Source organism: Xenopus laevis, chromosome 5L, assembly GCF_017654675.1.
Source record: "Xenopus laevis strain J_2021 chromosome 5L, Xenopus_laevis_v10.1, whole genome shotgun sequence".
NCBI lineage: Eukaryota > Metazoa > Chordata > Amphibia > Anura > Pipidae > Xenopus > Xenopus laevis.
Window position 1 is genome coordinate 156,778,847 of NC_054379.1, and position 24,073 is coordinate 156,802,919.

Sequence of the window (24,073 nt, forward strand, 5' to 3'; positions counted from 1 at the left end):
TTAGTGGCTGTGAAAAGATTCCCAATTCCACTGCACACATGCACTCCCACTAACATGATGCATCTGGTTCTTCAACCCCAGGTTAAAAGAAATTTTAACCCAGGGCCTTCCAGGCTATTATTCCAACTGTTACTATAGGCCCTATCTCTCCCTACTATACCTGCTATCCCACAGTCACACTCCCTTCCCAGAGACTATTATCCACTGTTACTATAGACACCATCTCTCCCTACTATACCTGCTATCCCACAGTCACACTCCCTTCCCAGAGACTATTATCCACTGTTACTATAGACACCATCTCTCCCTACTATACCTGCTATCCCACAGTCACACTCCCTTCCCAGAGACTATTATCCCCACTGTTACTATAGACACCATCTCTCCCTACTATACCTGCTATCCCACAGTCACACTCCCTTCCCAGAGACTATTATCCACTGTTACTATAGACACCATCTCTCCCTACTATACCTACTATCCCACAGTCACAGTCCCTTCCCAGAGACTATTATCCACGGTTACTATAGACACCATCTCTCCCTACTATACCTGCTATCCCACAGTCACACTCCCTTCCCAGAGACTATTATCCACTGTTACTATAGACACCATCTCTCCCTACTATACCTGCTATCCCACAGTCACACTCCCTTCCCAGAGACTATTATCCCACTGTTACTATAGGCACCATCTCTCCCTACTATACCTGCTATCCCACAGTCACACTCCCTTCCCAGAGACTATTATCCCACTGTTACTATAGGCACCATCTCTCCCTACTATACCTGCTATCCCACAGTCACACTCCCTTCCCAGAGACTCTTATCCCACTGTTACTATAGGCACCATCTCTCCCTACTATACCTGCTATCCCACAGTCACACTCCCTTCCCAGAGACTATTATCCACTGTTACTATAGGCACCATCTCTCTCTACTATACCTGCTATCCCACAGTCACACTCCCTTCCCAGATACCTGCTATCCCATAGCCACAGTCCCTTCCCAGAGACTCTTATCCCACTGTTACTATAGGCACAATCTCTCCCTACTATACCTGCTATCCCACAGTCACACTCCCTTCCCAGAGACTCTTATCCCACTGTTACTATAGGCACCATCTCTCCCTACTATACCTGCTATCCCACAGTCACACTCCCTTCCCAGAGACTATTATCCCACTGTTACTATAGGCACCATCTCTCCCTACTATACCTGCTATCCCACAGTCACACTCCCTTCCCAGAGACTATTATCCCACTGTTACTATAGGCACCATCTCTCCCTACTATATTTGCTATCCCACAGTCACACTCCCTTCCCAGAGACTATTATCCCACTGTTACTATAGGCACCATCTCTCCCTACTATACCTGCTATCCCACAGTCACACTCCCTTCCCAGAGACTATTATCCCACTGTTACTATAGGCACCATCTCTCCCTACTATACCTGCTATCCCACAGTCACACTCCCTTCCCAGAGACTATTATCCCACCGTTACTATAGACACCATCTCTCCCTACTATACCTGCTATCCCACAGTCACACTCCCTTCCCAGACACTATTATCCACTGTTACTATAGGCACCATCTCTCCCTACTATACCTGCTATCCCACAGTCACACTCCCTTCCCAGAGACTATTATCCCACTGTTACTATAGGCACCATCTCTCCCTACTATACCTGCTATCCCACAGTCACACTCCCTTCCCAGAGACTATTATCCCACTGTTACTATAGACACAATCTCTCCCTACTATACCTGCTATCCCACAGTCACACTCCCTTCTCAGAGGCTATTCACCCACTGTTACTATAGGCACCATCTCTCCCTACTATACCTGCTATCCCACAGTCACACTCCCTTCCCAGAGACTATTATCCACTGTTACTATAGACACCATCTCTCCCTAATATACCTGCTATCCCACAGTCACACTCCCTTCCCAGAGACTATTATCCCACTGTTACTATAGGCACCATCTCTCCCTACTATACCTGCTATCCCACAGTCACACTCCCTTCCCAGAGACTCTTATCCCACTGTTACTATAGGCACCATCTCTCACTACTATACCTGCTATCCCACAGTCACACTCCCTTCCCAGAGACTATTATCCCACTGTTACTATAGGCACCATCTCTCCCTACTATACCTGCTATCCCACAGTCACACTCCCTTCCCAGAGACTCTTATCCCACTGTTACTATAGGCACCATCTCTCCCTAGTATACCTGCTATCCCACAGTCACACTCCCTTCCCAGAGACTATTATCCACTGTTACTATAAGCACCATCTCTCTCTACTATACCTGCTATCCCACAGTCACACTCCCTTCCCAGAGACTATTATCCACTGTTACTATAGACACCATCTCTCCCTACTATACCTGCTATCCCATAGCCACAGTCCCTTCCCAGAGACTCTTATCCCACTGTTACTATAGGCACAATCTCTCCCTACTATACCTGCTATCCCACAGTCACACTCCCTTCCCAGAGACTCTTATCCCACTGTTACTATAGGCTCCATCTCTCCCTACTATACCTGCTATCCCACAGTCACACTCCCTTCCCAGAGACTATTATCCCACTGTTACTATAGGCACCATCTCTCCCTACTATACCTGCTATCCCACAGTCACACTCCCTTCCCAGAGACTATTATCCCACTGTTACTATAGGCACCATCTCTCCCTACTATACCTGCTATCCCACAGTCACACTCCCTTCCCAGAGACTATTATCCCACCGTTACTATAGACACCATCTCTCCCTACTATACCTGCTATCCCACAGTCACACTCCCTTCCCAGACACTATTATCCACTGTTACTATAGGCACCATCTCTCCCTACTATACCTGCTATCCCACAGTCACACTCCCTTCCCAGAGACTATTATCCCACTGTTACTATAGGCACCATCTCTCCCTACTATACCTGCTATCCCACAGTCACACTCCCTTCCCAGACACTATTATCCACTGTTACTATAGGCACCATCTCTCCCTACTATACCTGCTATCCCACAGTCACACTCCCTTCCCAGAGACTATTATCCCACTGTTACTATAGACACCATCTCTCCCTACTATACCTGCTATCTCACAGTCACACTCCCTTCCCAGAAACTATTATCCCACTGTTACTATAGGCACCATCTCTCCCTACTATACCTGCTATCCCACAGTCACACTCCCTTCCCAGAGACTATTATCCACTGTTACTATAGGCACCATCTCTCCCTACTATACCTGCTATCCCACAGTCACACTCCCTTCCCAGAGGCTATTATCCACTGTTACTATAGGCACCATCTCTCCCTACTATACCTGCTATCCCACAGTCACACTCCCTTCTCAGAGGCTATTCACCCTACTAAGTGTAATATCCCCCCCCCCCAATAAAGCTCTGATCTAACTCAAAAACGATATGTTGTAAGAAAGCAGAAACAGCTGGTTTATGGCTGGTTTGGTAGTTTTCTAAACCAAGATGATAATGACAATTCATTACTAGTAATACTGATACATTGTTATCAGTTTCTAATCATTCCTATAAGAAAATGCCAAAGAAACACAAAATAAATGCTTTTCACCTCAATATGTCATTTCTTTCAGTAAATTAAATGGAGTAGCTAAATATATAAGATCTGGCTGCTTATCTCCATAACCCTACAGGAGCTCCCAATAGTATTTCCAAGATGTTCCTCGTCTTCTTCAGCGTCTTCCTATTTCCAAAGCTTTATAACCTTTATAAATTCCTTCACTTTCCAACTAGACACTAGGGAGAACTAGCGTTATCTATCAACAGAAGTGTTTCAAGGGAAATGGAAATGAAATGCTTTTAAAGCCTGGTTAAAGATGTATCGTAAGTCATATAGTTAATCAATTACGAGCCAGAAATGTACAATGACCGGCCCTTTTACTGAGCACATTTCTTGTATGTCTTCAGAGACAAAGCAAATGAAAATGACTGATTTTTACTATCCCTGGTCTGGTGTGTGGAACTAGATGCAGGGTACAAAGATTATTCATAGTATTATACAATTTAATTTTTAAGGGGTTTGGGGTTTTTTCAAGGATGTGGGTCTTAAATCAGAGCTTCATATGGGAAAAATAAATGTGGTGTACCCTGTTTAGGAATAGGGTTTATATTGCAGCAATTGAGTAGTATGGCATCAGCAACTGAGGTCTGGCTTGGAGCAAAACCTCCTACAGCTACGGCCAAATATTCAGCCAAGATAAGCATATGGTTTATATTGTTGCAACATTTAAATATAATTAAATCTATATCTTCAAATCTTTCTTTATCTTTTCCTTTAGCCACCTCAATGTTACTGTAGCTTTCCATTATCTTGTCAGAGACGTTCCTCTGCTCCTTTAACCATAGTGTTTCCTTTCCAATCTGCATAGTCTCATGTGGAAATCTTCTGGCCTCGCAGTGTGCATCGGGGAACACATGTGGTTATCTGGCAGAAAATTATTTTCATGAAAGGCCAAGTTCTTGTATATTTTCGGTTTTCAAAGAAATTATAATCATTTTAATAAGAATCTGCATTTTCATATCATTACTCTCTGTAGGGATCTGGTGCTGTAGCAACCCTACTAGGTGTCTGCCCCCTAGAAAGAAAGGATACCAAATGCTGGCAAAGTTGCGCTAGAGTTAATTCGGCAAGCAGAGCGAAGTTGTGGTAGCGTTGGCTAATTTGCATATGGCGGGAAGTTAAAGTTGAATGGACGTATATGTTGCAGCAAATACATTACATTACACAAGCCCAGGGAAGCTTAATAAAATAAAATAGAGGTGTTATATTGCCCTACACATGAGCCCAGTGTATAGTTTATGTGCCATATGTTAGGAAATGTAGGAGGGAACGGGGTTACCCCAAAAAAATTTACAGACTTTTGCACCCTTTCACCCTGAAAAAAGGGACTTAGAAAAATTTTCAACTATATTTTGAGGAACTCCTATCCACTCTATTGCACTTCCCCTGGTCTGAGGTGGTGAAGGCAAGTCTGGCGAAAGAGGTAACGCTCAGTAAAATCCGCATCTTAGTGAATTTGCATAGTTACGTCCCTTCAGCAGAGCGCAACTTCACCTGGCAATTAAGTGCGAAATAGCGACAGCATCAGTCTCTTTCGCTAGCAAACTTACGCCTGAGCCCGTTATTAAATCAGCAAAGTACCGAAATGGCGTCACACGGGAAAATTTTCCCCAGTGTTAGTCGCTTCGCTCTTTAGTAAATTTGCCCCTTAGAGTAAGAATATCCCTTGAGAGAATCTAGAGTATGACGATCCAGAGACAGGGGACTGTTTCTCTGATAACCTAGCATCTCTACTAGGTGTCTGGTCCCAAGAAAGAAAGGAGGAGATAGAACCTATCTTAAAAGAGTTTTAGAATGATGGTTCCCCTTGATGAAACCCAAATGGGAAAACTCCAGAGATAGAGAACTGTTGTTATAGTAATATATTATTCCTATTAGATGTCTGCCTCCTAGAAACAAAGATGGAGGTGGAACCTACTGTATGTTTGCATAGAGAAGTTTCCTCTTGACAGAATCCAAATTGAAAACCTCAAGATATAGGGCACTGTTTCTCAGACAATATAACATCCCTAATAGGTATCTACCTCCTAGAGATGAAGGAGAAGATGGAACTTACCTTACAAGAGTTTTAGGAGAAGCCTCCCCCCAAACTTGAAAGAAGCCAAACTGAGAACCTCCAGAGATAGGATACTATAGCATCCTTACTATGTTTCTGCCTCCTAAGAGAGGAAGGAGCAGATAGAACCTACCTTAGAAAAGTTTAAGAATGACCCCACCATCATCCTTGAGAGGATCGAAAATTGAGAACCTCGAGAGATAGGGCACTGTTTCTCTGATACTATAGCATCCTTATGTATTTGCCTGCTAAGAGAGAAAGGAGCAAATGGAACCTATTTTAGTAAATGTTTAGCTTTTTGAGGATTGAAAATTGAGAACCTCCAGAGATAGGGCACTGTTTCTCTAATTTATTGTAGTGTCATGTGACCATGCAGCCCTTTGAATACTTCTGACACTTCCGCAGGAGTCATTGCCCCACAGCCGCCCTAAAAGCGAGAAACCTTAATTACATGCACTATTATAGTGTTTGTTGTCTAATGATCTGTTTATTACAAACACAAGCAATGCTCTTTATTTAAGAGAATATGAATTAATTGATTTTACGGGCTGCATTACAACTAATTAGCCAGTGGTACACATTTGCTTAATGAATGCATGGTGCTGCGTTTAAGATTTAAGTAGACAAAAGGGATTACATGTTTGTAAATCTTAAGATTAGTGAGGTTGCGACTCCAAAGATCTGTTCTCAGGCTGGATTCGGCATGAGCCGGCACCAAGTGCTAAAACTCCCAATCTGCAGCAGAATTTCAAATATTTGATAATTAACTTTTAATGTCGCGCTTGGAACGGAAAGGAGTCCTTCCTGCTTTTGCATGCAGCGATTGTGCAGGTTTTAATTTAAGCGACAGATTATCAAAATCATTTTTTCTCGCAAGCCTCGGAGCACCCCCTGGTTCTTGAGATTCTAGAAGAGACTTTCATTTAATTAAAGGGAATTTAGAGTACAGTAGTCGCTTTGCATACACATGTTCATCAAATGGATATTGGGGAATTATATATTTCAAGACACATGCAGGAAGGGAGGGGCACAACCGATCTCTTTTTGGAGCAGGGAAGAGAATTTGCCCTTGCATCCAACCCAAAACTATCACTCTCTTTAATAGTGTAGGGAGCATGGCAAAATGGACTTTCTGGAGCCCATTAGTTGTATAAATCTAAAAATCAAATCATTGTCACCATGCCTTCTGCTACTTTCTTTTTCTACTGTCACTAGCCGGCCCTACTGTGCCTGTACTGCCTCATTCAACCTACTTGTAGCTGCCACCCCTTGGTCCACTTACGTACATATCACACATATTTGGACCATCTTAAGACAACTCTGTCCTTATTAATAATAGTTATTAATGATTGTTTGTAATTAACAATATTTGGTCATCATGTACAGATATTTTTAAGCAGGTTTTTTTTTTTTTTTTAAACTTCCACTGTCATGCCATGTGCAAAGTGTAATTCTGGCTGAAAATGTATGTTTTTTTACCTTAATACAGTGCTTTGCAATGTAATTGCAGCTGTGCTCTGAGCTGAGTCCACCATCATTGCGTCTTATCCATCAAGGCATTCACAATTGCCCTTGCATTTTGCTATAAATCGGGTGCAGGTATAATCTATTTTCACAGTGGAGGTCTTGTAATTTCAAGAGCGTGGGTTAAAAAGTGTATTTGCATCAAATTAACTGGACGCAAGTCTGGTGTACCTATTGGAACAACTCACTGTAGAAACCCTGGAGCTACCACCAGGTCCAGGATGGCAGTAGCTTCAGGGTTCCCCAGCTTTGTTGGCACAGTTGTGAACCATTTATCAGAAGAAGAACTATTGCTATTGTGTCTGACAATTGATTTTACAGCAGCACATGTATTTTCCTGTTCTTGGCAGTTATCAAGCATTTAAGAAGCACTGGCACCTATCTTAGTGGTTTTGCACCACAATGGATAATGCACACCATTCTTCCAAATTAAGCTGAGGCTCATCCTTGAGTTTGAAGGGTCAGGATTGTAACCCATAATCCTCCCAGAGTAAGCGCAGAAGGTTTATATAGTAGCATTAAACCTCAACACTGTATCAGTCTAAGCTTCCATCTTGCCTGTTCTGCATGCTTCCACTTAGTTACCGCACAAACGGGAGCTCTCCTTTGTACTTAACCCGTCGTCTTATTTATTAAGGATTTTCATTTTTTCATTATCTTTGAGAAAGAGAGAGGTGGGGGGTGGAGGAGACGAGTATGGACAAACAGAGACTGAAGAACAGGAGCTGATTTTCCCAAGGACTTATTCTCAAGGGTTTCTCAATGCTTCTGTAATCGAAACGGAACGGGAAAGTGCTGCTTTTCATGTGACATTTTGAAAAGCATCTGGAGATGAATAACTATTTCTCGCAGAGGAAATCTCTAGTGCCGTGGGTTGCCACATACCTGCCATTCCTTTTCCTACTCGCCCAAACAGCAATTCTTCTACAGCAATGATCCCCAATCCAATCAGTGGCTTGTGAGCAACATGTTGCTCACCAACCCCTTGGATGGTCCCATTTATAAAAACCAGGTCCATGTAGGCTGCCAGTCCCCATAGGGGCTACCAAACAGCCAATCACAGCACTCATTTTGCACCCTGGAACATTGTTGATCTTTTTGTTGCTCCCCAATCAGGCCCAGGTTTGTGGCAAGGCCACCAATGCCCTGGTTAGGGCGGCAAAATTTTAGGGGCAGCATGCCGGCCAGTGCAACCTAAGGAGCAGTGGGGACACATAATCCCCTGAGCTTCAATGCATGTTCGGGCTCACGAGGATGCCGGGTGCTTGGACCCATAACCCTAGGGGCACCCAAGCCTGAAATCAGGGCCTGTCCCCAGCTCCTTTTACATCTTAATGTTGCTCATGGGTAAAAAAGGTTGGGAACCTCTGTTCTACAGTCATGCTGCAGGCTGCATAGATTCATCCAAGTTAATTGGTAATGTGCCATGCAGCAGATTAATTTGATACTCTATCAGGATGGCAACCTTTATCATTTTGAGTCCATCTGATGCCAATGTTGCACCCTTGTGTGTTTGCAAAAAAAAGCTATTATCTATCATGTACAGCCCCATTGCTCCTCAATTCAAACCCTTGTAAACTGGCAAATGGACCAGTCCCAAAAAAAACAGTAGCGTAGTATTACCAATTACCAGTAGCCTTTTATTTTGTGGTGCAAAATAAACAGCCATCTGGTACAATGGTTTAATAACTTTACTTGCTGCATACTGGTATTGGTTGGTTCACACATGATGGATATTAGAACAGCAGCAACTATTTTCTTCTTATTCAACCTCACAATATCCATGCCTCGTTGTTCCAAGTGCAGTTTGCCCTATTCAGAATATTCTCCTCCAACCTGATGAGTATTTCTATAATTGTTCCATAGTAGAATACTGCAATTGTTGTCCAAGAAATATTGTTTAAGCCTCCATTAATATTTAAACTTCTACTTGTGGTAATAGCGCAGTCTTGGATACATAAATTTCAAAAGAAGGCTGATCTGGAATAAAGTTTTTTAATTCAGCTTGGCATAAAGTAGCTTGAAATCACACTGCTGTTTTGAATTAGATTTTCCAGCATCCTCAGCAAGCCAACTGGTTGGAGATGCTTTCAGCTTATGACATTAAGATGCATTGATGTTAAAACCAAGAAAGATCATGTTGGAACATTTTAGTCTGGCAAATGGAACAACTGGGTAAAATACCCATGTGACACACAGACTGTCCAGGCTTGACTCGCTTTTCTCTCAATCATTTTGTTATGGTATTGGAAAATATATTTCACGTTATTCTAATGAATGCATCCATGTGCACAGGGTGCAGAATGCAAAAAAAACAGGGGCAAGTCATCATGTTTGTTGCACTTTGCGCTCTGCAGTAGCATCAGTGTATGTGGGTGTAGGTCCATCAGCATTGTGGGTGTAGGTATACATACAGAAATTGCAGGTCCATGCACTTGCTTTCTCTGTATGAACGCAGTGTTTTCTACATTTGCAGTGCTGTATTCATGAGTGCCAGGCTGGTGGCGTCATGTAGTCATCCCCTCTCCCGCTCACCCATTCCTTGACTTGCCTTACATCCCATCATCTAACTTGTCCGTCATTAAGAGCCATCTTTTAGACACGCAAGTAAGGTTGGGTTAAGGGTGCAAAGGAGCTCTGTACTTACCACCTGCCCTATGCCAGGCAGTAACACAGGACTAAATTATGCCCACCAGTGCCATGCTCGGAACTGGTGCTGGATTTTTAATCCAATGCTAGTTGCAGAGCACAGCAAGACCCAAGAAGCAAGTTCTTATTGAATGGGACAACCAAATCATGCCTTTAGTGCTCATTTAATAAGCACTCATGTCCAGGGTCTTCATAAATGGCCCCTTTAGAATTTGGCCAAATCCTTATATGAGAGTTCAGGGATTTACCCAAATCCTTACGTGGTCCATTCTGAAAAACAGATGTATTACCATCTGTACCATCTGCTGTTTCTGTAGATCATAACACAGCATTATCTGTGATGCAACTGCACCGGAGAAGACCATCCATGCCGGAACCATCATGGTCTACCATTATGTTTGCAAAGTTTTTAGAAAGGAGATAAGATTGTTTGTGTTTAGCAGCATAAGCATAAGAATATACAGAGTAGATTGGTGGCACACCATCAGACATGCACCTACAGTACCTTGCAAGGAACATAATCTTACTCCAGTATGAAGAACAAGTCTATAGAAGACTGAGCACCAGAGCATCTCTCCATTTACAATAAAGCACAAAATAGAATAAAAAAAAATTAATTGGAGCAAATCGCTAATTGTATTTACTTGTGCCAATGTGTTTTGTTGGATTATGTTTCCATAGTTAGATACGAGGGATCTGAAACTATTCAGCTTGTTCTTTACTTCATTCCTCGGCCAAGAATTCATTTTCGCTTTGATTTGGCAGTCTCCCATTTGACTTAAAGAGAAAATAAGAGGGATTATATTAGAAATGCAAGTTGTCCCTGTATGTAAACAGCTGCCTTGCCAGGGCTTTTTGTTCAACTTCATCCACGCTCTGTTCTGTTTGACCCCGAGCAAAATCCAATCACAGCAAACTTCTGGCACGGAGGAGAGAATATCTTCAATCAACAAACCTGCGTTCTGGTCCGATGGGGGACCATGCTAATGCTCTGAGACATTAGCAGCAGCAAATTCAATTTATAGGTATTCCAAGAACTGTATTAAGAAAAAAAACTTACTGGAAATAAATGGGGATTTGTAAATTGCTCTTAGCAAAAAAAGCCTACATAAAAAGTCCCAGTTGATAAAAAAAATAAACAGAACCGATCATCTTAACATTTATATTTCACTGCTCATCTTTAAAGTAACTATTACACCCATTTGTTTGCCCTTTTTCCCTGAATGTTGCTCCCCTCACACCCTGTCAGTGCAACAACCAGAGATGGTTTGGGGTAGTTTAGCTTGCACGACATTTATAATGTAAAAACTGGGGGGCGACCAGGGAAGCAAGGTGTTATTTTTACCTGTGAGCCACATTCAGATGTAAAAAGAGTTAGGGAGTAACGCAAGCATGAAAAATGTTCCTGGGGGTGTAAGTGCTGTGATTGACTATTGGTAGCCCCAATGTGGACTGGCAGCTACAGGAGACTCTGTTTGGCAGTACAACTGGTTTTTATGCAACTAAAACTTGTCTCCAAGCCTGGAATTCAAAAATAAGCACCTGCTTTGAGGCCACTGGGAGCAACATCCAAGGAGTTAGTGAGCATGCTCACGAGTCACTGGTTGGGGATCACTGTGCTAGGGTGTGCAATTTTGTACCACTTAGGGCTCCTGCACTTGCCCCATAACCACTGCACACACAGCAAAATTATGTTTTCAGGTGGAAGTGGCACAACTTGGCCACAAATCCTACACCATTGATGTAAATTGTGTGTCCTTTAAATTACACAGATGGCAAGGCTCCATCTCATTCATCCCGTAAATTCTATTTTGTGCCTTCTGATTCTGTGGGAAACTAAAAGACAGTTACATTTTTATATGTAGATCTTCTAGCGAAGAGAAGCTACAAATTCAGTACATTATATTATACCAGTACTTCAGTACAGATTGAATGGCTTCATCTAAGGGTCTACAAAAGTTTCCTAAATTGTCCAGAAGGACAACGGGGTATACTGTAGAATAGATCATTGTTTTTGATTCTCAAATCAAAGTTTCTTTCAAGGAAGACAAATTATATTCTTTGTCTTCATCAGTCAAGAAAATTTTCTCTAACAATGTCTACTGAACTCACCCACAATATCCTTATTGTTTTTCATGTAGCCTGAGCAGTTTTGAACAGTTATTTTTCACAGAAAGATATTTCTAACATGTCCCTGGGTAGCATCTCATAAATCCAATGTTGTCCTCCTAACCTGAAACATCTTCATTCTCTTTTAGTTGTGTTGATAATTGTTTTGAGCCATATTTTTCGAAATTCTGATAGCATGGCCTGCTTATCAAGGGTGATGCTTCATGGATTGTGTGATCTACCTAGTACTAGTTATTGTCCCTAGTCACCAGCCAGCTTTAGTCATAGAGATGTTTCCCTAAAGCATCCAACAGTAGACTTATCCACGGAAAAAGTCTTAGTTGAGCCTTATATTTAGTAGGGATGCACTAAATCCAGGATTCAGTTCAGGAATCAACCTTTTTTTCCAGGAGGATCTGGCCGAATCCAAGTGCTGGCCAATCCGAATCCTTAAAATCACATGACTTTTTGTCACGCAAACAAGCAAGTTAAAATGTTTTCCTCTTTCGCAGTTCCTGGGCCTATTTGCCTTTACGGTTCAGATTCTTTAATGAAGCTTTTGTGGTTCGGCTGAATTTCAAAATATCGCATATATAAGGCAAGTATTGCAAATCCAGTACAGGTATGAGATCCGTTATCCGAAAACCCGTTATCCAGAAAGCTCCAAATTACAGAAAGGCCTTCTACTATAGACTCCATTTATTTCCCGGTATCCAAAAAGCTCAGAATTACGTGATGGCCGTCTCCCATAGACTCCATTTTTATCCAAATAATCCAGATTTTTAAAAATGATTTCCTTTTGCTCTGTAATAATAAAACAGTAGCTTGTACTTGATCCAAACTAAAATATAATTAATCCTTATTGGAAGCAAAACTAGCCTTAATTAATATTTACATGGTTTACTAGTAGATTTAAAGTGAACCCGTCACCCAGACATGAAAAACTGTATAATAAAAGTCCTTTTCAATTTAACATGAAATCCAAATTAAATTTTTTATTAAAGCTTTCATAGCTGTTGTAAATACATTTTAAAATCTCAACTGTCAATCAAATATTGCCTGCACAAACAAGATTCTGAGATGATGCAAGGCTTGCCTTAAAGGGATCCTGTCATCGGAAAACATGCTTTTTTCAAAACGCATCAGTTAATAGTGCTACTCCAGCAGAATTCTGCACTGAAATCCATTTCTCAACAGATGTTTTTATTTTCAATTTTGAAATCTGACATGGGATTAGACATTTTGTCAATTTCCCAGCTGCCCCTGGTCATGTGACTTGTGCCTGCTCTTTAGGAGAGAAATGCTTTCTGGCAGGCTGCTGTTTTTCCTTCTCAGTTTAACTGAATGTGTCTCAGTGGGACATGGGTTTTTACTATTGAGTGTTGTTCTTAGATCTACCAGGCAGCTGTTATCTTGTGTTAGGGAGCTGTTATCTGGTTACCTTCCCATTGTTCTTTTGTTTGGCTGCTGGGGGGGGTGATATCACTCCAACTTGCAGTACAGCAGTAAAGAGTGATTGAAGTTTATCAGAGCACAAGTAACATGACTTGGGGCAGCTGGGAAATTGACAATATGTCTAACCCCATGTCAGATTTCAAAATTGAATATAAAAAAATCTGTTTGCTCTTTTGAGAAATGGTTTCAGTGCAGAATTCTGCTGGAGCAGCACTATTAACTGATTCATTTTGAAAAATGTTTTTTCCCAATGACAGTATCCCTTTAATAACAGTGTTCACAAAATGGCTCCTGCCTGCTTGCTATAATTATGAATTCCCAAACTGAAGGAAACAAAATTCAAATAATTCATACTGTGTAATTAAAGTTCATTTTTCTTGACTAATGTGATAAAATAGGATTTGGAATTTTTTTTTGGTTGACGGGTCCCCTTTAAGTTATGACGATCCAAATTACGGAAAGGTCCATTTTCCAGAAAATCACAGGTCCCAAGCATTCTGGATACATACTTGTATAGCTCTAATAGTTTAAATATATGTGTTTAAGTAGATATAAACACTAGAAGATAATCTCCAAGAGAGGTGACATCTGCTCACATGGAGAGGATTTCCGGGGGTGAAGTCTACTCAGGGCAGATCATTATGTGTCTGGTGGAAAGTCAATAACTACAGGGTACTGTCTGTAGCTGCATCTGCAAGGTCCTATGGGGGTTGAAGCTGTAGCCTTTGACACATATTGTTTATTCCTTCCAAAGTTAGAGCCACTTCCATCCTAAACTCTGCTCTACATATTGATTATCTCTCCCTGGGCAGCCATAAGTTGCATAATATTTGCTGCATTGCCTAAGGATGTTCTTGTGGCAGAAAATCCTGAAGCGCTGGAGCCACTTCTCATTCCCTATTTCTTCCCAGTACTTCTACATTCTGCTGACATTAAATGCATGTCTAAAGAACTAGGGGAAAAAGAACTAAAATAGACATTTAATGGAGTGACACCAATGGAGTCCGATGTCTGGAAACCAAATGGTCCAAAAAATATAATCACAAGTTTTAACTTTTGAGTTAGTAATTAGAAGTAAGGAAGTGGGTCATTGAGAAATACAAACAGGAGTTTTTCTTTTTATTTCTTTTTATTATATTGTAATGTATTCCTATACATAAACTACAGGCTGTACACGTGGAGTAACTATTTAAGTTGTGTCTCAGACTAGTCTGATCCTGGTGCAGTACCCGGAATTAGGCAGTAGAGGCACCTCCTTAGGGTGCAACCATTTTGGGAAGAGGGGCACAATTCCAGAAATGACTGCAAGTTTATTGGAGCACTTTTAAAAGGCTCAACATTAGACCAGATCTGAGTCTTTTCTCACCCTTCCCATCTCGTCTGAGTCTACTACTTACTCTTCCAGACAGGGGGTAATAGGGTGGTTGGACAGTAAGAGGGGTGCACATTGCTACACTTGCCTTGAGTGCCAAAGCCTCTCCAGTACTGTCTCCAGGAATAGGGTGTCCTTTGTTTCGGGGCTCATTTACAACTGCAAAATTGCATTGTTTTAGCACTTTGCACACGGCACTTGTGTTCATTAATGAGCTTTTTTGTGTGTACCATAATTCATGTCCACTGGTCTCAAAAAATCACATTGACATCTACCTACATTCAAATATTCAACCGACAGTCACCGTAGACATGTCATTAGCAAAGAGTGGCTTGTACTACAACATCACCATGTGTTTTATTAGTAGTATTATTACTTCCCACTTTATTCCCCAATAAATAACATATCTCAGTCTTACTGTCCCGTGGTTTATATACCAAGAACAAATTACTCGCTATCATCTATCTATCTGCCTAGTGTCTATCTCTCTCCTTCTATCCATCTATATATCATTTGTCTGTTATCCTAGCTGTCTACATGTCTATCTAGCATCTATGTATTTGTCTGTCAGTCTGTCTAGCTACATGTATATCTGTCTTAATCTGTAGCTACATGTCTATCTATCTCTCTCTCTCTCTCTCTCTCTCTCTCTCTCTCTCTCTCTATCTATCATCTCTCTCTATCTATCTATCAATCATCTCTCTATCTATCTATCTATCTATCTATCTATCTATCTATCTATCATCTATCTATCTATCTATCTATCATGTCTATCTAGCATCTATGTATTTGTCTTTCAGTCTGTCTATCTACATGTATATCTGTCTTAATCTGTAGCTACATGTCTATCTATCTATCTATCTATCTATCTATCTATCATCTATCGATCTATCTATCTATCTATCTATCTATCTATCATCTATCTATCTATCTATCTATCATCTCTCTCTATCTATCTATCAATCATCTATCTATCTATCTATCTATCTATCTATCTATCTATCTGTCTATCTATCCCTCTATCTATCGATCTATCTATCGATCTATCTATCTATCTATCTATCTATCTATCTATCTATCTATCTATCGATCATCTATCTCTCTGTCTATCTGTCTATCAGTCTATCATCCATCATCTATCTATCTTTATCTATCTATCAACCTATATGTCTATTCCAGAAAAAGGGGCAATTTCATAACAACATAATACATTTCTGAGTTAAGATCCTTTAATAAATGCACTGTGGGTAATGCACCATGTTTTGAAGCTGTTACTGCTTCTATGGGAATAATCTTCAACCTGTGGTAGTCCAGCTGTTGCTTATCCTAATCCCCCAGTATCCCCTGACAGCTAACAGCTGTGGGGTGCAGAGCCTTAACGTAACCACATCTGAAGAAGCGCAGGTTGATGATCACTGCCATAAGGCACGGAACAGGTGCTGAAACTCTCATTGCGGGCGAGTCGTTTCACTCAGTAGACTATCATTTTCCAACATGCCCCGGCGAATTATTAGCGGGTGCCGTGAGTTGGCAATGTAATTACGTTCTCTTTCTCTCCATAATAAACGTTGGCACATGAGCCCTTTCATCCCTGTATGATAAATGGAGCCGGAGTTCAGAATTAACAGCGCGCGATTTCTCTTTCTACTTCCCATTGAACTGAGAAAAAACTTTTATCTGAGCCCAAAGCTGATAACGTTACCTTTTTTTGTGTATTTGTACTTTGTAATCCGCATTGAAAGTCCAAATATGCGCTATTCATCTTTTTTTATTCCTTAATTTTTATGCTCAAAACGTGTTATTTTATTTTTTAAATTTGAAGCGATAGAACTTTGTCAGGGAGTTTTATCAGGCGCTGTTCATTCAGCATTTACCGTCGAGCCTCTTGTACAGCCGAAGAGTATGGTATTGTTTATTGAATGCAGACTTTAGGGTAGCGTTTGTGCGCCCATAATGAAATAGGAACCGCGGCTTTTGTTAAGCCTAAGCAGCTTCTGCATTCACACTAGGATTTTTACAAGATTCCAGATGATTTACCCTCGCTTCACAATAAAAGATTAAAAATAAAAAAAAATAAGGAGAGTACGGAGCCAGCAGTCCCCTCATTATAAGGATGACAAAAGGCTGATGTTATTTCAGAAGTCTGCCTAATCATCTGCTCACTCTCCGGAGTACACTGACCCATTTCAGTGCAGAATAATTAGCCTTTCAAGCACTGCCGTGTTTCCATTAAATATATATAAGCTTACAGGGTGACATTTACTTACCTAGGCTTTGTAATTATACACTGAAAGATTTCTGTTGCTTCTTCCTTTTATTAATACAGACCAAACACGAAATCTTCGGTGGTTTCACCCAGCCTGAACTTTCAGTAGCTCTATACGTTTTATATTAATGAGAAGAAAAGCGCTCGCAGAACGTTGTTATTTGGGATTTCAACAAATATCTAACTTATGGGCATGACAGATGGGTTACAGTAAGGGGCAGATTTATCAAGGGTTTGATTAGTAAATTCGAATTGTTTTTTTGGTCAAAATTTACAAATTCGAATTGGGAATAATCCTAACTCGATTAGAATTGGAATTCGAAAATTCGAGGTTTAACCAACCTTGGGAACCATTCGAATTCAAGTATTTGCCACCTAAAACCTGCCGAGTTCATATAGAACAGAAGTCAATGGGAGAGGTCCAGTGACCCATTTGAAGATGTTAATAGCCTTCCTGAAAACTCAATTTGAGTTTAGTCGAATTTGAACCTAATTTGATTTGAGTTTTTGAGTCCGTAATATTTGTATGAGTTTTAGACGTTCAAATTTTTTCTTAAATAACCTCCCATTCGAATTTCGAGTATATTCGAATGTATTAGAGTAACTATAAATTATTTTTGTTAGCCCAGCACCTTAGTAATAAAAATACCTTTTTCTTTAGAGGGGGGCACGCACCATCATGTATTCACCGTCACATGTTTTCGTATTCTGAATCCATTGAATTTGCAGCACTCTCAGTAGTAGTATAAAACCGTCTTTATTTCACATATGGCACACCAACTTTGTAAGCTTGAAAAAGGACCAACAAGGATATGATACATAAGGGGGGATAGTATCGTCTACAGCAGTGACCCCCAACCATGAGCAACATGTTCATTACCAACCCCTTGGATGTTGATCTCAAAGCAGGGAGCAGTAACCTGGTACCTCTTTGCACTTAAGAAACCCTTTTGCTTACTTACTATTTAAACTGCACTCTAAAATGTAGGAGCTAACATTACCGCAGGGACCTTTTCTTCCAGGGTCATCATACAATTGTGGGCTTTTCGTTGTATAATATGGTCCCTTGCCTCATCCGTAGGGATGGGCGAATTTGACCTGTTTCGCTTAGACTAAAATCCGCTTCTGGCGAAAAGTATTTGGGGCTACTAAATAGACAATCACAGATTAAGATTCTTACATACTTGCCCATTTCCTGATGCCCCTTCCTAACCATTATGAGCTGCACCCCTTTCCTCCACCATTTTTATAGCCTGTACCCAACCAGAAGAGACGTTGAGATGTTACAGTGACGTTACCAAAGAGATGGGATGGCTGGGACATCCCATAAAACTAAGGACCGGCCCTAACTTCTGACCTGCCCCTACTCAAGCCCTGAACATCTCAAAATAATTCAGAATCTTCATCTTAAAATATGAAGACCATTTGAAGAATGAAATAACAATGTTTACATCATATTACAGGGTTTGAGGGTTACTATATCTTATAGCTCAACACCTGGAAATAAATGTATGCCATTTTGAAATGCACATAGAGAATATTTGTGTACTATACTACACAGGAAGTGCCTAAGTACCAAGAGGAAGTGCTGGTTTGCCTTTCTTAAACAATTGAGAGTAGCAAAGTACGGTAGACTTCTTACATTTTATCAGAACTTCCTAACCACTGGGGTAGCCAGGGATCAGCTAGTGATATTGGCATCTCCTATAAATCTGTGTTTGTGGGGCCACAGATAACAGACAGGTCCAACATCTATAGATGGTTTTCAGTAACCCTCCCAAATCTAGTGTAATTCAACAAAAAGCCAGTGATATGCCTTTAGATGGACCTCCGGTCTATAAGTCATCCACTGCTGGTCAAGTAGATTTACCTCTTCTTCTTAATTGTGCTTGGTAGAAAGTATGCAAAGCAAACTGCTTTCTCTAATTCACTAGAAATAGAAATCCCATATATCAGGCCCTGTTAATGTAATACCATTAATGCTTCATTTAAGCCCTTCTGCGCACGGGAATCCAATTAGAGTAGGTCTGCTATCATCAATCACTACCGTTCAGTTGGGTCATGTGGTATTAAAATAGTGCGCAATGCCTAGCAACAGGTCAGTCTTACTTAGGATCAGTGAAATTTGCTCTTGGGCAACGTAACAGGGAATCTCTTCCACTGTGCGACATTATCTGACTGATATCTGCTTGTTTGACTCTTAAGGCTCATCAGGTTTCACCATGTCACTCTAATTAATACATATCTTTTCCAGTTAGAATTAAATGCTTTCATATTTTGTCTTGAGGTCTGCTGTGGTGTGCCGGGGTGTATCGTGAAGGCATGCAAGCAATGTGAGCCACATGACATCAAAAAAAACGTTATCCATCTATAGATCATGAGCTTCAGAGTAGTAATGTGCTGACATTTGTAGCTTTAGTGAGTTAATTGTAACACAGGTGCAGTTTGTCCAGATAACAAATACTAGTCACTTGTTAGAAAGCGGATATCTGCTTAATTGCTATGGGCTTTGCCCCCTTTTTGTTTATTACGTTACTGCATGAATGTTGTGTATGAAACACTTGCTGAAGACCTTGACCTATTGCAAAACTTATTGTGGTTACCCATTAAAATTATTCTTGGTCACTTATAAAACTTCCTTTCTTTGCTCTGATGAAGGAAACTGTTTTCACACGGGACACTGGACACCCAAACATGAACCAAGGAAAGACATTTATTGGCATTGCCCAACCTCTCTGTCAGACCATCTTCCAGACCATAGAAAAAAATACAGTTAGATATAGTATACATTACCCAAAATAACACTGTATAAAATGTCACTTATTGTACTTTATACTGTATTGTTCAACATTTATTCTAGTTCTGTGAAAAACAGTGTAGTTGTAATTCATGGGACCTTTCAATAGAGGCTCATTTACAATGTCCCACGCAGTGTGAAAAATGCAAAGCAAGGCTGCAATAGGCTTTTTTTTTTGTACTTTGCCCACTGCTTGCGGAATTGTAAATGAGCCTCCATTTATAATCCTGACCCCCTGAAAAGAAACGGCCAATTGCAGCCTTTTTTACACGTTGTGCACTGCATGGGGCATTGTAAATGAACCCTGTGGTCATGGAGCTACATGTGACATCTCATACCTTTGTCTTGCTCAATAGAAGGACCATTATTATTTAGAACCGTACAGTTGGGGCATTAGAACTGTATGAGTGTCATGATATTACTTACCTGGCATTATAAAAATATTGATGTTGCACATCTGTGAGAGCTTTTACCAGGGTTCAAAATCTTACCTTTAAATTCTGGGTTTTTTAGACAATTGTGGTTACTCTTTCTTATATAAATACCCAATGGTTTCCAGGATCCCTTCCACTTTTTATTAGTCAATTTCAATCATTTTAGGTGAAAAAACCTCTGGGAAGGAGCGTAAAGGTGTAGTCATACAGGGGGTTATTTATTAAAGTCTGAATGCAAAAAACTTGAAAAATTAGTTTTTTTTTTTACAAGAAAATCTGAATTTTTAATGGAAAGTTTTTTTTAATTTTTTGAGAATTATTGTACCCGGAGGCTGCAAAAAGTCCCTATTCTATTTTGAAATTTCTCTGGTCTGTGCTGGGATTAGCCTGAAAAATCCGACTATTTCTAATCTGAAAAATTCCAGATTTTTGGGCAAAAATCTGAAAAATGTGGGCTTTTCGGACAAAAATCTAAAAAATTCAGGTTTTTTGGACAAAAATCAGAAAAATTCAGGTTTTTGGGCAATAATCAGAACAATTCAGGCAAAAATCTGGAAAATTCAGGCTTTTCAGCAAAAACCTGAAAGATTCCGACTTTTCAGGAATGGTCCACAAAAAAAAAAAATTTGTGAAAAAAAACCCATAAAAAATCGCACCATTCGGATTTTTGCTTGATTTTATAGAGTTTTTCCCTGATCGGATATAATCGTACTTTTCTTAATAATAAATACGGACAAATCATGGATTCTAGTTTGGTCTGACTTTTTCATTTAAAAGAAATCAGATAAATTTGGATTTTGATAAATAACCCCCTCAATGTGTTGATTTTAAAAGTCTAGTTGTTGCTTTGGTAGTATTCTGAGGTAAGTACCATACTGTCACACTAAGCTCCGCTGGATGAACTATGGAGGTAAGAGGACTAATTACTCAGGTAGGTCCTTCTGTTTGGATAAAGCACTATATAATCTGCATTTTAAAGCTGCCTGCTTTTCTCAGCCAGGGTGTAGCTACCATTAATGGTTGAACTTTTCCATTGTCTCTATAACTTAATGGACATTTCACCACAGGCCTGTTAACTGATTGGCCAAGGTGCTTCCTTCCTCTCAATTATTCGCACAAGCTGAAAATGACTGTTTGCATTAAATATAATGATCTGCTTTTGGTGTGCACAGAATCATTACGTTTCCCAGCTACAGAAGTATTCTGACAAGACCTGATTTCTATTGAGTCTCTCCATGTTCCTACTGTGCATAATGTTGTCATGTTTACCTGGTAAGAATCAAATATATTGCAAATGCTTGTTGAATGAAGAAATATTTCATAATTTGGTTTTTTTCCTCCCTCAAACATAAATCATTGGCGTATTTTAACAGAATAATCACTGATCCAAATTTTTTCTAAAAAAAATAAAATAAAAAATGCATCTGTGTTCCTGAATGTAATGGATTTTTTTAGCTTGCTTTGTTTGACTGTTTGACTTGCCTTTTCATGTTTATTTGTAAATATTCAAGGTTCCTGCTTACCTTGTACATGATGTCCGTGACCTCTTTTGCTGTTATTGTTGACCCCCATAAAATTGTAAGGCACATATATCAGTGTTTTCTTCATTTTCTACTTGATATACAAAAATGAAAAAGACTTCATGGGACCCCCTGGCAATGTCTGTCTTCTCTGTTCTGCAGAAATGTTGAAGGAGCTGAACCAGCAGCGCAGAGCGAAAGAGTTTACAGACCTGAAAATTATTGTTGAAGGCAAAGAGTTTGAAGTCCACCAAAATGTTCTAGCCTCCTGCAGCTTGTATTTCAAGGACCTGATTAAAAGGTTTGCCTTCCTTCCAGCTATGATCTGGTCTGTTCTTTTTGTAGGGCCCATATGTGTGGCTTCTTTTATTTTTCTTTCCTCCCCTTTCTTGCAGGCCTTTGAAGAGCGAATCTCCTGTCACAAAGCCAGTAGCCATTCTCTCCACCTCTCTTGAACGTTTTTTCAAACAGAGTCCTCAAATACCTTTATTACATATCAGACTCCTATAAAGAGATGTATTCTGATCACACGCTTTCTATCCTTCATACGCACGTCTTCTTTTGGGGTTGAGACAAAAGCTTTCTATTGATGGTTAAAAGCTTTAGAATCTTAACATTATCAAGGGACTCTAAAGGGACTCTCTTAACTCCACAAAGATAAAAAAGGAAGACAAATCAACATCGTTTGTTCTGTATATAATGTTAGAAGTCCCTGCTATCTTATAGCCTTTGTAACAGTGATGTTTAATAGATCCCTTGCTAATTGTTTTGTAGATAATTTATCAGATTATTTAGCTGTTGGTGGTTATCTTTAGCAGGAGTATCGATAGCATCTGAAATCAAGGTAGGTAGGCAAGTAGAGTAGTTCCAAAGAGTGGGCATTGATGCCAAATTCATGGCCTTCATGTTGAACTTAACCACCACTCCCAGAATTTGCTAACAGCTGGATTGGGATGCTGGGGGTGGGCTGCGAAGTTGACATTTTTTGATCCCTGATATGATGTTTTTGGTTATATGACCACATATTGGTATAGTTGACACCAACTCTATGGTAGTCATTGAAAGATCTCTAGGTAAAATCTAGAAACCTGTTATTAATATTCTACCCCCCTCCAGTGCCAAGCGTTCCCGCTTTGAGATTTAACCTGTGTTTTTCATCGGATTAGAATAAATAAATGACCTGCTTGTGACTGTTCTAGTTTGGTACATATTCAGATTAAAACATTCCATAACTCTCATTTTCTTTCAATCACCAACCAGTTATTCCACCACATTCTTTTTTGCCTTTCAGCGTGTCCCTGAGCAGACTCACAGGGAGCAGTAACGTGGTATCACTTTGCACCGAAGAAGCCCTTTTGCTTGTTTGCTGTCATAACTGCACTCTAAAATGTAGCTGCTAACATTGCCGCAGGGACCTTTTCTTCAAGGGTCATCGTACAATTGGGGGCTTTTATTGTATAATATGGTCCCTTGCCTCATCTGCAAGCCAAATATATATGTTCAAGCATAACACTTTGCCAATGGAATAACTCACCAAGTTAAGTAGGCGGCCCAGGTGCTCCTGCCCCAGGCCCTCAGCCCAAGGGAGCGGACAATCCGTATGTAGATAAGCAAATGTTGGAGCAAGGCACTCTAGTAGGTCAGCCATAGATCAGACTGATAGTAAGTAAAGGCTAGAATACTTTTATTTATATAAACATCTCATGCCTTGCCTCATCCGCCCATGGATAGTAGTGAAGTTATTATGTTCTATAGTAACTTCATTGTCAGTACTTGGGCTAAGTCACGAACAGATGCTTTAGGGCTAGGAATTCCAACATTTCTCCAATAGGTAAGCTTGTGGAGCCATTCCTATAGATGGAGCAGTTCAACTGTTGTGTATGTGACACACATCATTGTTTTTAGGGACAGAAAGGGAGTTGCCGGATGCACAGAGAACAGCTCTTGCCTTCTCTGCACAAATAAAAGAAACTCTCAGGTGAGGGATTTAGGGATTTCATGGCTACTTCACCTATAGATTTAGAATACTTGAAGTAATTGATACTATACAATTCCCCCTAAATCACATAATTCATGCTGTCATACTTTATAGGGATAATAAAAGTTGGTTAATCATATAAATAGGGTATAATCATAAAAATAGAGGAAACAGCTTTCCATATCATATTCATAATATTCATAGTTTTAGGCTGCCTTTCATGGCTGTTATCATTCCTTAATAGAGAAACAAGTCCTTTACCAGATAATATCATAAACTTCATTTATTTTATCAGATAG

The 24,073-nt window shown here is 40.1% G+C and overlaps 1 protein-coding gene across 3 annotated transcripts in view; it reads left to right on the forward strand.

Moving 5' to 3' along the window:
• The window catches only part of LOC108717206 (kelch-like protein 29), a 653,541-nt gene that overhangs the window by 524,170 nt on the left and 105,298 nt on the right, over positions 1-24,073 (forward strand). For all 3 annotated transcript variants that reach the window (XM_018264051.2, XM_041563572.1, XM_041563573.1), the window contains one exon: positions 21,959-22,097. In XM_018264051.2, the coding sequence (XP_018119540.1) occupies positions 21,959-22,097 (139 nt within the window). The remainder of the gene's footprint in view (positions 1-21,958; positions 22,098-24,073) is intronic.